This window comes from Gymnogyps californianus, chromosome 1 (genome assembly GCF_018139145.2).
Source record: "Gymnogyps californianus isolate 813 chromosome 1, ASM1813914v2, whole genome shotgun sequence".
Classification (NCBI taxonomy): domain Eukaryota; kingdom Metazoa; phylum Chordata; class Aves; order Accipitriformes; family Cathartidae; genus Gymnogyps; species Gymnogyps californianus.
The window spans coordinates 29,451,493-29,463,774 of NC_059471.1; the positions used below are offsets into that span (position 1 = coordinate 29,451,493).

General features: G+C 45.0%; 1 protein-coding gene across 1 annotated transcript in view; it reads left to right on the forward strand.

Moving 5' to 3' along the window:
- Positions 1-3,365: 3,365 nt before the first annotated feature.
- Positions 3,366-12,282, forward strand: part of INTS6 (integrator complex subunit 6) — a 46,517-nt gene continuing 37,600 nt past the window's right edge. Inside the window, exons 1-4 of the mRNA XM_050903916.1 lie at positions 3,366-3,385; positions 3,706-3,866; positions 4,116-4,193; positions 4,979-5,128. Coding sequence (XP_050759873.1) covers positions 3,756-3,866; positions 4,116-4,193; positions 4,979-5,128 — 339 coding nt within the window. The 5' untranslated portion in view covers positions 3,366-3,385; positions 3,706-3,755. The remainder of the gene's footprint in view (positions 3,386-3,705; positions 3,867-4,115; positions 4,194-4,978; positions 5,129-12,282) is intronic.

Consider the following 12,282-nt stretch of genomic DNA (forward strand, 5'->3'; position numbering starts at 1 on the left):
TGGGTTGATTATCTATCTTTGAAAGAATCTTTCTCAATATTAATCAAATTGGCCCGCTCCCAGCAGAAAAGTACTAATGCCTACCACAGACAACACACACCCAGCCTTGATTCTGCCCTATAGGGGATCTAATATGGATCTAATACAAGATGCACAGGAGCGGGAAGAACTGAACGTTCCAAATGGCTTCAAAGATAACAGCAAAAAGCAAGTACGTACAGAAAAGTACAGTAAAGTGGTTTTGCTTGTATAAATCCCCCTGGAACTGCGTATACGTTTTGTCTGTGGGATTCTTCTGTCAGTGATAATCACCAGGGCTGAGGGGCCTAGGGGTAGAGCAGCCCCAGCTGCTGCGGTCCCACCTTCCTCCTGTGATGGTAAGAAAATTACAGCGTGCCTACAGCTTGCAATTTTCAAAGTTGATTCAGAATTCATGCTGGTTTATGACCGAATCTACCACTAAGAGTTAACACGGCTTTTTTTCCCCTCTCTCTTCATTTACTGGCAACAAAACTTAAAAATTCCAAATGACCCTCCAGGATTTATGCAAAGTCTCCATGGCCCAGGTTGCCTTTCACCGTGACAATTTTCCTGGTGTGGCAAGGACTCTAAAATGCCTTTTTTTCCAGCACTTTGGAGAAGGAACCATTCCAGAAGTTTCCCATTTTTAGGATGCTCTCCAAGAAGATACATGATGCTTGACACGTAAAAGTGACGCTGTTTTTATTAGGATGATCAATGAAACATCAGCAACATACAAATAGGAGAGAAGATGGTATGTCTGAAGAATGTGCCTATCTCAGAGATTTAAAAGGAAGCCAATTAGAGGCTGGCATCATACACTCGCTCAACATTACTCCCAAATGAAGTTACTAATCCCAAGGCATGATTTGTTAAAGCAGCACTGCAGCCTTTACTTAACAACTTGAATCCACCACCTCAGGGAGACAATTACTACTCTAGCAGCAGCCAGCTCTGCTGACCTTAGGAGCTGCAGAAGATACCTGCAACTTTCTGTGGGGAGCTGAGGGGAAGAAAGGTGTCCCAAAACACCTCTGCAGAGAGAAAATGACTGCGAACCAAGCCTCTCCAATAGTCCAGATGTTTTACTGTGTAACGGGGGCTGGCATGCAGCTGGATTCCAGGGCAACCCAGCAATGTGGCACCTGCCAGTTCGCTTCCTCTGACAGCAGGGATTCAGATTAACCAGTAGAACCTGGACCAGAACAGCCTTACTGCTGGTGACGAGACACAGCACCACTGCTGGAGCTCTAACATTGAACTGCTGGAAGGACACAAGCAGCTCAAGAGCCACTGGGTGCACACGAGCTTGGCCACTCTTACCACCACCAGCAGGATCCACACTGAGAAATACTCATAGTAAAAGATGTTGCTTCCAAAGAAACCCAGATGCCGTATTTTGGTCTGCACTGACTCCAAAGATTCCTTCCTAGCTCTCACAGGGTCCTTGAGATTGGAGATTCCTTAACGGCCTTGAATGGTGAACTGGGCTGAAAGGAAGCGTCCCTGACTTCACCCCAATGCCCGAGAAGGGATGGCACAGGTCACAGATGCAGCGCTGACAGGAAAGCCAAAATAAGCTGCTTGCAGGCACAAGAATGCATACCAATCTGTAATGGAAATATGATTCTATCCCTCTCTCCTCCTAGAAACTAAATGCTAATCTTTCATTAGTCTTAAAAAAAAAAAAAAAAAAAAAAAAGCCCAAACCAGCTCTTGCCTAACGACAGAAATCTTGCCTGGAAGAGCAAGATGAATCAAACCAGGACACTGCCAATTTTATCTTGAGAGAAGGAAGGAGCACAGTGGCTTCATACCTTCTAGAGCAGTGTCTGTGGGAACACATCAGCTGGATCAGGCAAAAAAAATACCAGTCAGATAGGAAGCAGAGCAATCTCCTGAGCAGATTATGCTAAGAAATGGCTCCAGAGTTACTGCTCCAAGGCTATGAGAACAGAAACAGCAGACTGAATTGCTGGGGGAAAAAAAAAAACCCAAACCACCAAACAAACAACAACTGAGAACAGAGATTTTCGTCATTAATTGGTTGGAAACACTCCACAACTATATGATTTATAGGAAGTAAATTCAGAGTGCCTTAGCGTGGATCAAAGAAACTTTAGTGTTAATCTCTGCCTGTAGGTAGGGGAAAAGGTCACAGCTAGGGCTAGCCAATTTTTTCTTTTTTTTTTTTTTTTCCTTAAACATCGAGTGAAAGGCCAGACCACATCTCTGGGAATCCACCACCAAAATGGTACCGAACACTGTTTTCCACATCCTAAACCCAGTGGATACGACAGACGACGCAAGTACTGCCTGCCAGGAGCCAAAGTTCCCTTGACCAGCGAGCCCCCCCCCCCCCGCTCCCCCGGTATCAGGGCGGGCGGGTTTCAGGCTGACCTCGGGTTCCCTGGCCGCCCCCCTAGCCTAAGGGGCTGCGTTGGCATCTGAGCGCTGCACAGGCACACCACCCCCCCCCCCCAAAACAGTTCCCTTCCTCGGGTGAGGGGGAAGGACCCGCCGGGGCAGGTGGGGACTCCCCGCCGCCCGGCCCCTCCGCGGCCCGGGGACCTTCCCGCAGCCTCAAGGAGAGCCGCGGCGCCCGCGAGACAGGGCGGGGGGCAGCGCACGCCCGCCCGCCCCCTCCCCCCCCGTGACTCACCCGCCCGCTCCCGGCGGGGACACACCGCCAGCGACGGAGTCACCGCCCCGGCCGCCGCGGGGGAGCCTGCGGCGGCCCGCGCTCCCCCGGGGCCTCCCCCGCTAACCCTCCCCGAGCGGCCGGCTCCCGCCCGCCGCCGCCGCCGCCGCGCCTCAAAAGCAGGCGGGTCGGGCAGGGCGCTACGCCCGCGGGAGGCGTCACCCCAGAGCCCTCGAAATAGCCCAGCGAGGGCGGCGGCAGGTCTCTCCCCGCCCGCCCTGCCCTGCCCTGCCCTGCCCGGCTCCCCCCAACCCCTCCCCGTTCCTCCTGCCCCGGGAACGTCCATCGGAGGAACGGCGGCGGCCGCCGCCCCGCCCTGCCCCGTGCTCCCCGGCCACGGCCGCCCCCCCGCCCCCGCCACTGCGCGTGCGCGGCGGCAGCGCTCCGCCACCCGCTCCCCCGCCGCCCTCTCCCTCAGCGGCTCCAGCCGCCCCCCTCCCCTCCGCCCTCCCCCGGCGATTTGAATATGCTAATGAAGCGGTTACCGGGAGCCCTATGGTGGGGCCGGGAGGCGGTCACGTGGGGCGGGGACGTGTCCTTCAGAGGCGGGCCCCGACCTGCCCAGGCTGCCTTAAAAGCGGGCGGCGAGCGAGGAAGCGCCTCAGTCAGAGAGAGAAAGTGCCGGGGTGGCGGGGCTGCGGCTGCTCCGCCTGAAACTTCTGAGTAACATCAACAGGGGGAGGGGAGGGCGGGCGGCGGTGGAGGAAGGTGGTGGGGGGGGAAGGTTAGCAGCAGCGCAGCCCTATCCGCCTCTCCCTCATAAACCAGCCTGTGTTGGGCTGAGCAGGCCCCTCACACAAAGGAGGGCAGGGCAGGCAGGGCTGCCCCCCCTTCCCCCCCGCCTCGGCAGAGGGGCAGCGGGGAGGCGCCCTTCCCCGTGCAGAGCACTCACAGCCACTTACTCCTCTCCTGTCCCCCGTCTTCTTCTCTTCTTCTCCCCCCCCCCACCTTCCTCCCACCCCGCCCCGCGGTTCTCCCCTCAGCCCCCCGCCCGCTGTCCATGTAGCCGCCCGGCCGCCGGCCCCTCCGCACTATGCCCATCTTACTCTTCCTGATAGACACGTCCGCCTCCATGAACCAGCGCACCCATCTGGGCACCACCTATCTGGACATAGCCAAAGGCGCTGTAGAGACTTTCATGAAGGTACCGGCTCTGCCTTGCGAGAGGAGGCGAGAGAGAGCGAGAGTGACTGCGCGGGGAGGGGAGGGGGAGGCAGGGCGCGGGGGGCTGCCTGGGCCGGGGGCGCGGGGCGAGGGCGGGCGGGAGTGCGTGTGTGTGCGGGCAGGGAGGGAGGGGAGGGCCGCGCCGAGCCGTGCCGAGCCGAGCCGGGGGGCTCCGGCGGTGCCGCCGCCTCCTCTCGGCTCACCCTCTGCTTTGTCCCCCGCGCCGCAGCTCCGAGCCCGGGACCCGGCCAGCAGGGGAGACAGGTACATGCTGGTCACTTTCGAGGAGCCTCCCTACGCTATCAAGGTAACCCCCGCTCCCCGCCCCCCTCCCGCCGCTTCCCCCCCCCCCCCCCCCGGCCTCCTTCCGGCCCCTCCGCGTCGCCGCGGGCCGCTGACGGCGGCCGCCCCCCCGCCCGCCTCGCCCGGGCTGCCGGCGGTCCGGGGGAGCTCGGCACACACGGGCTCCGGCGGCGGCGGCGGCAGCGCTGACATCAACATGGCCGACATTTTTTCCCTGTGTGGGGTGTGTGAGCAGCAATGAACTGTGGGGGATATTTATTCAAGTTGGGAGAAGTGACAGCAACTCCAAGGAGAGTTCAGCTTGGAAGGGGCGAGCGGGGGAAGGACCGACTTCAGCCCGGAGAGTCCGGACTCGGAAGGAGACGGCACTTCCCTCATCGCCGCCGGGGCGGGGGGGGCCGTACCGCGGGGGGGGAAGGGGGCGGTGGGTCCACATGACACAGGACGGTGAACCTGTTGGAGGTCGCTTCGCAGTGCAGTCGGCTTCCATCTAGAAAGGGCTGTGGGAGAGCGGTGTAGATAGCTGTAAGGTTCGTGCATCGGTGACTTCACAGAAATTTGTCCTGTGGAACAAATAAAAAAATCTTCGTTTGCTAGATGGGGAGCTCTAAGGTTTAAGAGAAGGACGTCTTTTCAGGCTTTATGGAACAACACTAAGTATTAGTAACTTCCGAGGTGTTTTGTTAGCCTTTGTAGTGAGCTACATGCAGCAAGGAAGGCACTTTGTAGCCTAACAGTAAAGCAAAGCTCATATCTGGAGAATAAGTCTTCTCATGTTTCTCTTTTCAGGCTGGCTGGAAGGAAAACCATGCAACGTTTATGAATGAACTGAAAAACCTTCAAGCTGAAGGACTTACGACTCTTGGCCAGTCCCTAAGGACAGCTTTTGATTTATTAAACTTAAATAGATTAGTAACTGGCATAGACAACTATGGGCAGGTAGGTTGACTATTAATAGGTGGAAAAATTGTAAAACACAAGCTTCCCAGAGACAACAATTAGCTAGTTGTCCAAAGTGGCATCTTCATGAAATACTCAGTATGAGGGCTTCTTCAAAAGTCAGCAGAACTCAGACAGTTTGAAGAAATGCAGTCGCTGACTGTAGTTTGGTACCCAACTTTTCTTTTTTTTTTTTTTTTTTAACTTCAGTTATTCCTCAGTTTTTAAAGTGTGACTTAGCCTCCACGTTCACCTTCTCAGTTAAACTTTGTCTTTTTTTGGTATCACGTCTACGTTTCCGAACCTTAGCTGGTGAGCCTGGTGGGGTCATGAAAACTTTGCTTTCTCTGTACAGTGCTGTATAATCAATTAAGTACAGTTTGGGAGATGAGGTGTTTTTCTAACAACACTGCGTGTCCAAAAGTACTGAACAGAGCACAACTTTTTCAAAACCCTTTCTTTTCAGTGAGTTTACTACAACTTTTCTCTGCATACCTCTATTTTTATAAACCTGCCTGTTGTATCAGAGCCTTGAGAAGCTGTGCATTTCTAATGTCTATATTGCAGCTATCCCTTTAAAGCAGGACTTCTTTTTGGGGTGGGCCAGCATTCTCTTGCTCAGTAGTATGAGTTGCTAAAAGACAGAAACTCTAGATTAAACATGTGCTTTAGGAAGCGTACTCAGTTCTTTCTGGCACTGGATCAAACCCTGGATTTGTTTCGTATAAAGGACATACTAGTATTGGGCAAAGTATATCGTGTATTTTTCACGTGGGACATACTAACTTGAATCTCCCCTTTTTGTTTGTTCTCATGTAATGCTCCCTCTACTATCTGAGGATTAGTTACTGCTCTTGGTATTTAACATGGGAATGTGGTTGTGAAAATAAGTCCCCTTTCTCCCCCTCCCCTTTCCAGTCTAAGCAGAGTCTGTGTGATAACATGCCATGTTTGTTTGGGAAGGAAATTTCTCTCTCTCTTGTTGCATTGTATGGCTTTGCCACTAGGCGATCAAGTAAGCCTAAACATTTTTAAAATGCCAGTTTAGCGATGAAACTTAAAAAAAAAAAAAGTGCTAGTTCCACACATGGTTATTTTTTTTGTCTATTACCATCTGCTGTCCTCTTATACATCTGTGTGCTAATCTTTCCCATTTTCTGATGTTTTTGTTTAGTTACATGAGCTATACGAAGCTTTTTTGAACACTTACCACTGTAGGCACACACACAAAATACTTGCTCTTTCCCATTGCTACTGATAATTATAACATTCTAATTAAACCCATGTCAAATAACTTGCTCTGAACCAGCTGTGCTCAACTACTCAATCAAGTGGGCAGTTGCGTTGTCATGACTGTTTTAACTCACTAGTAGTGTTCATTACTGCAAATAGCTGATCTTTTGTCTGTGGAGCAATGACTTTTTCTTTGATGTGTTTTGGTTACAAGTCTCTATCTAGGCTTGAACCCACCCTTGCTTATGCATGTTTTTTGCTCTGTTCCACATGTGGAGCTGGCTGTTAAAGAGGTGTTCACATGTGCAGTCAGGTGACTAAATAGAAATTCTAACTCTTTTTAGTGTCTGCAAAAATAGATGAATATATTGCAAGTGCCAGGTCATCTGCTGCTGAAGTCACAGGTTCCCGTTTTGGCTCTGCTAATCAAAGTAGCGGTTTTTCATAAATCAAATCAAATTCTGGAGCACTTAATTGGTCCTTGAGCACTCGCAGGATGAGATCCAGGGCAGTTAACTTTCCTCAACTTCACATTGGCCTTTGAGCACTATGTCATGTTATCCTGTCGACTTCCTATTGTTCATGTCTACTACCTAAAATTCGCTCAAGATACATGGGTATTTAAATGTACATGATATGAGAAACTTACAAATTCAGGATAATAAAAGTGATCAGAATGCTCAGTTGCATTTGAACTAGTTTTCACTCAGAACATAAAGTGCTGATTCACCTTTTTTTAAAGCAGTTACAAATATTAAGACCATAAAATAGTAGTTAACTAAAATATAGCAGACACATGTTTGAAGAGTGATTATCTTAGCATGGGAGGAGAAGATAATTTTACAGAAATGCAACATGTAGATGATCTTAGGTGTGGTATTACATGAAGTAATAAATCCAAACTTCTATTAAGGTTTTCTCTGGGAAATTTCTCTGGCTTAGCATCTTGTGACTATCATGCTTGTTTTTTGGTGTATTGACAAGCTTCTAAGATATTTGCTAAGATCCACTTTTTTCACATGTATGAATTGTAAAACAGATTTTTATTATACGTACAAATGACAAGACATGATACAAGCTTGATGGGATTGTCTGGTTATGTCATCCAACGGCATGATGTCTTGTCCCCCTGCTGAGCATGAACTGTTTGTTTAAATGGCAGTGTGACTCACTATACTTGATTTCTTTCAAAGTAGACCAGAGTTCTCCATCAGCTGACTTCCTGAACAAGAGTGATGGCTGAACGGTCATTCTGAAATTGAGGAAAATCTCCTGCTTCATATTTTCTTGCAACATTAATGTTTGGATTTTTAATACGAGTATTTATCATATTACTTTTTCAGTAAATAAGTACTGACTCAGTTGCTCATGAAGATTGAGTTACCAAGTGTACAGCTGTATTAGCTGATCACAGTATCTTACATTCAGATCTTAAAGGGACACTGTCAATGCATTTAGATTGTCAAGAACCTGGAAGATTTTTTCATAAGCTGTTTCTGATATTAATGCTATGGTATGGCTTTATAAACCCTTTGTCTTACCTAGGGTTGTTAGATCCACATTTTTGTCAACAACAAAAGATTTTGTAAAGTACACGTGTTTTAGGGTGACTATTCCTTTAATTTTTACAGCACTTTCAGATTGATAAATTCTGTATTATATTGCTTGAGTCCAATAATAGTTATAGTTTTCTCCCCCCCCCCCCCCCGTAGTATGCTTTGTGCTGATTATGATAGCAGAAGAAGGAACCTTCAAATAGGGTGTCAGCTTTAAAAATTCACACTTCACCTTCTGCCTTTTTATAGAAAGCTTAGGAAAAAAATACAGGATTTGGATGTCTTCAGGAAGAAAGCAATTTAAACACATTAAGTTCAGTAAGGGCTTACTGTCATATCACACAAAACATTGTACTTCATTAGCCCAGTTTGCACTTAGCTAATTGACTTCTCTTTGTCATATTTTCCCCAGTTCAACTTCTCCATTGTTTCAGGTAGTCTGGAATACCAAGCCTTTTACTAGCAGATTTTCTGTCCTCTTGGAATACACTCCTAAATCTTATAGCTATGGCTTGTTCAGCAGTACATGTGTAGTCACAATTTAACTGAATGGTTTTGAGTGAGGCAGATGTGCAGCTTGTTATAGTTGATAGAAGAGTTAAATACTAATAGATGTGTTTCTCTTTCTGTGGAAACAAAACATGAAAAATGTAGCTATTATTATAACACAGTAAAAATGTAAACAAATAGTTGAATTGAACCATCTATGTACTTCAGTTATTTGCAGCTTGTAGTGAAGTTTCTAAGACTGGGCTCTGAATCTAAGGTAGGTAAAATACCTATCAGTGGTGTTTTGATACTCACATGCAAAGGACCAACACAGCACTACCAAAACTTGAATCTGATGGATGTTTGAAATTGCTAAAGCTCTGATTCTCTGATACCCCACGTGTTTCGCCTTGCCTATTGTTATTTGCGTAATGAAGGTCTATTACTATTTTTTTTCAGCAGTATTGCATAGAATGAGGTTTGAGAGGCTAAAATGTACTTATCTGAGCGGATTTCAAAGTGGTTGAGTTGCTATATCAAGGTATTTTTCGAAATTTTTTCAGGGTGAAATTTCATTTTAATATTGCAGCTAGAAACAGTGCTTTTCAATAACATAAGCTTTTTATGAGCTTTTTATCTCACTACAGTATCTTGCACATATTCTTCAGCATTGTAATTATTATTGATATGGTTAAACCGGCTTAGAGATGAGTTTGACTTTTAAACAAATTTGATGTAACAAAAGCACATGCTAACTTAGTTGTTTTGAAATGGAAAAATCAACTACAATGCTTCTGTAATCCAAGTGGACTTGGGATAGGTATTTTTCATTCACAATGATGAATAAGGTGCTCTCTGGTTTTAGACTAATACAAGAAACACTGTTTTGATGACTTACCAGGCTGTGTGCAGTCTTGGTGAAAGCCTTTTTTTCTGCAGTGCATTTCACATACGTACAAAAGCATAACTAAGAAACTTCTGATACAAACTAAAATCCAAATGGAATTCAACTGATTAAGAATATTTTGGGAACTAAAAAATACGCTAACGGCTGCAAAGACTTATTTCTGCCCTGGAAGTTGGAAGGTGTTCTGCATGTAATGGCATTGTTTTTAAACACGGCAGTTTTTTTTCCGAAGGATTTTATTCATACCATGTATGACCATCAAACAATACAATCTTAGGTTAACTGCTGCTTTAAAGTTCTCTCTGAATATATGGTTAGACCCATTTGTAGCTACAGTAGCAGTATTGCTGATGTGTTCACACAGTAAAACTTGTTGTTGATCTGTAGAGATCACCATGTTTTGCCATAATGGCTTAAATACTATAGTATTCCAAATACATGTAAATAGCATACCTAGGAGATCCAGTCTGATTGTGCTTGTAGGCACACAACAGCCTTGTTTTTAAGTTACACGTTGTAGACTGACTCCTTGCTTATGTGCTTATCTGTGTCTAAGATCTGCTGAGCTTAAAAAAACCCCAACAATCACACATGTGAAATATTGTCCCCTAACTTTGCATACATTATGCTTTTCCAGTGATACGTTCTGTTTTCTTTAAATTGTTGAGTAGTTTTATTTTCCAATTGGTTTTTGAGGATTGTTACTGGATTTCCTTGCTTTCAAAAGTCAAAATCCTTCGAGCATGACTTTTGTCTTGGCATTGTGGGGTCATAAACACTGCACTGGAATGGCCTGTGTTGAGTGTGCATCCAAATTTGGAACCAAAGTTTAGGTTAGCATTTCCTGCTTTGTCATGCTGGCACGGTTGCACAGGCAGTTTGCTTCTCGTGTTGGTAGAGGCAGAGGTTTGCACTTCTAGAGCAGCTCTCCCATTCTCTTTCTGGCCCCCCTCTTCCCCAGCAAATACAAATGGGAGAATTTCAGACGGTAGAAAACAACATAGCAAGCTTAAGCATGGTAATGGCAGAAATACATATAGAAAGTATTTCTTATAGTCTCCTGTTTTCCGTGGAATAGAAATGGTTCTAACATAAACCTATGTGCCTGTTAATGTCAAAGATCTATATGTGAAGTGCTGCTGCAAGTCAAATTTTCTCACCTCCTAAATGATGAAATTAAGCATATTGCTTCCAATTTATATTTTTTAGGCTGTAAATGTGCCATCTTGCCCGCTTTTGAAATGTTTGTAATTTTTTGTTAGTTTTGTTTTATAGTATTCTTTAATGATAGCTACGGCAGGCATTGTTGCAAGTGTTTTTTCATGTTGCGAGGTGGAACTGCATGCCTTTCAGCCTTCCCAGAGCAACAAAGTTCACTGAAAGTCTCAATAATAATAATCACATCAGACTTAAGTGTTCTTAAAATCACTTGCCTAGTTCTAATCCAGTATATTTTTAAAGAAGAATTTAAAAATTAAAACAAGCTTACACAAAGTACTTCATTTTTTCCGATGAAAATGATCTCATCAATCTGTTTCACTAGCAGAAAGAAGTGAGATACTTCCTTGTGTTCTGAATATCAAATATGCTTTGACCACTTTGAATCTTCAAGTGCTCAGTATTTCAATAAATTTGGTTTGGAAGGGGCAGTGCCATAATGTGTTCGTTGTGGCTTTGATTTTTAAGGGTCAGGTGAGCGCATTCATGCTGCCAGAGCTTAAGCAGATGATATACATGTCCGTCTCTGGCTGATATTCTTGGATTCAATAAAAAGTCATCAGAGAAAGTCTGAGGACGGTTAGGAGTACCAAAATCTTATCTCTTGGCTTGACTTGCTATCTGGAACAGTTTATTTGCCTCAGGTCATTATAGATTCCTTGGATGTACTAGCTTTCTTATTTGGGTGCTTAAAGGTACGTGTCCCATAGTTAAGTATTTCTGTCTTTTTGAAATGTATTTGCACTTCATCACAGCCAATTGTCAGGGAGGCAAAGCAAATACATGTAGATAAAGAGCCAGCAGTTTGGTTATCTTGTGAAGCACAAGTATTTATTTTTTTTCCCAGTGTCTCCGTTGTTATGTTTATTCTCTTTAAGCTTGTTTTCACTCTTCTTACTGAATAGTTACATTCAGTCTTGGATTTCTGTTGTAGACAGTCCATATCTCTGAAGCTTGAAGGGAAGAACTGTTATTTGTGTATGTGTCTGAATTTTAATTCAGCTGAGGCTCAGTTGAAACTTTCACTGTGTTGTTTGAGAGTCTTGCTTGCTATTGCTTTTTTCTTGTAGTACATTCTGTACCTTTAACAACGTAGTGAGTCTTTTAGTTCATAGAATATTCCCATATCTGCATCTCCCACTTAAAGAACTTATTAATGTTTCCACTTCAAGTTGATTTTTAGCATCATATTGTCTGGCCCTTTTTCCAAGTTGTTTTCACCTGTTGTTTATGCAACAGATTGGAGTTTCATATAATTTGTGAGTGTTAGTATGTAGCTAATACAGAACTCTTACCAAATGTCCAGTTTGCATTGCATGATTATGGTGCTAATTCTAATTGTCCAAAGTGTAGACCAGTCTGATTTAAAGAAAAATTAATACTGCCAATAGGAGATAATGGTTATATGTGTATTTAGGATAAATCTTTCATATGTGTTAAAAGATCTTTGATTTTTTTTTTTTAAAGTAGACTAGCCTGTGATCCATAAGAGATTTCTGGTGATCCTGTGGTATATTTCTGTGATGTCTACAAAGGATATCACATGTTCATGAAGTATTTTCTATGTACCAGCATATTTTTACTATTATAATTCTGAATATTGACAGCAAACAGGATTTCAGGTTCTTTATTATTGCCTGTATATTATATTTAAAAAAACCAAAATATGGAAGGGATGTATTTAATCACTCTGGTACCGTAAAGTTGGCCCCTAATGGACTAGATTTTTCAAAAATGTATTGTATAGACAA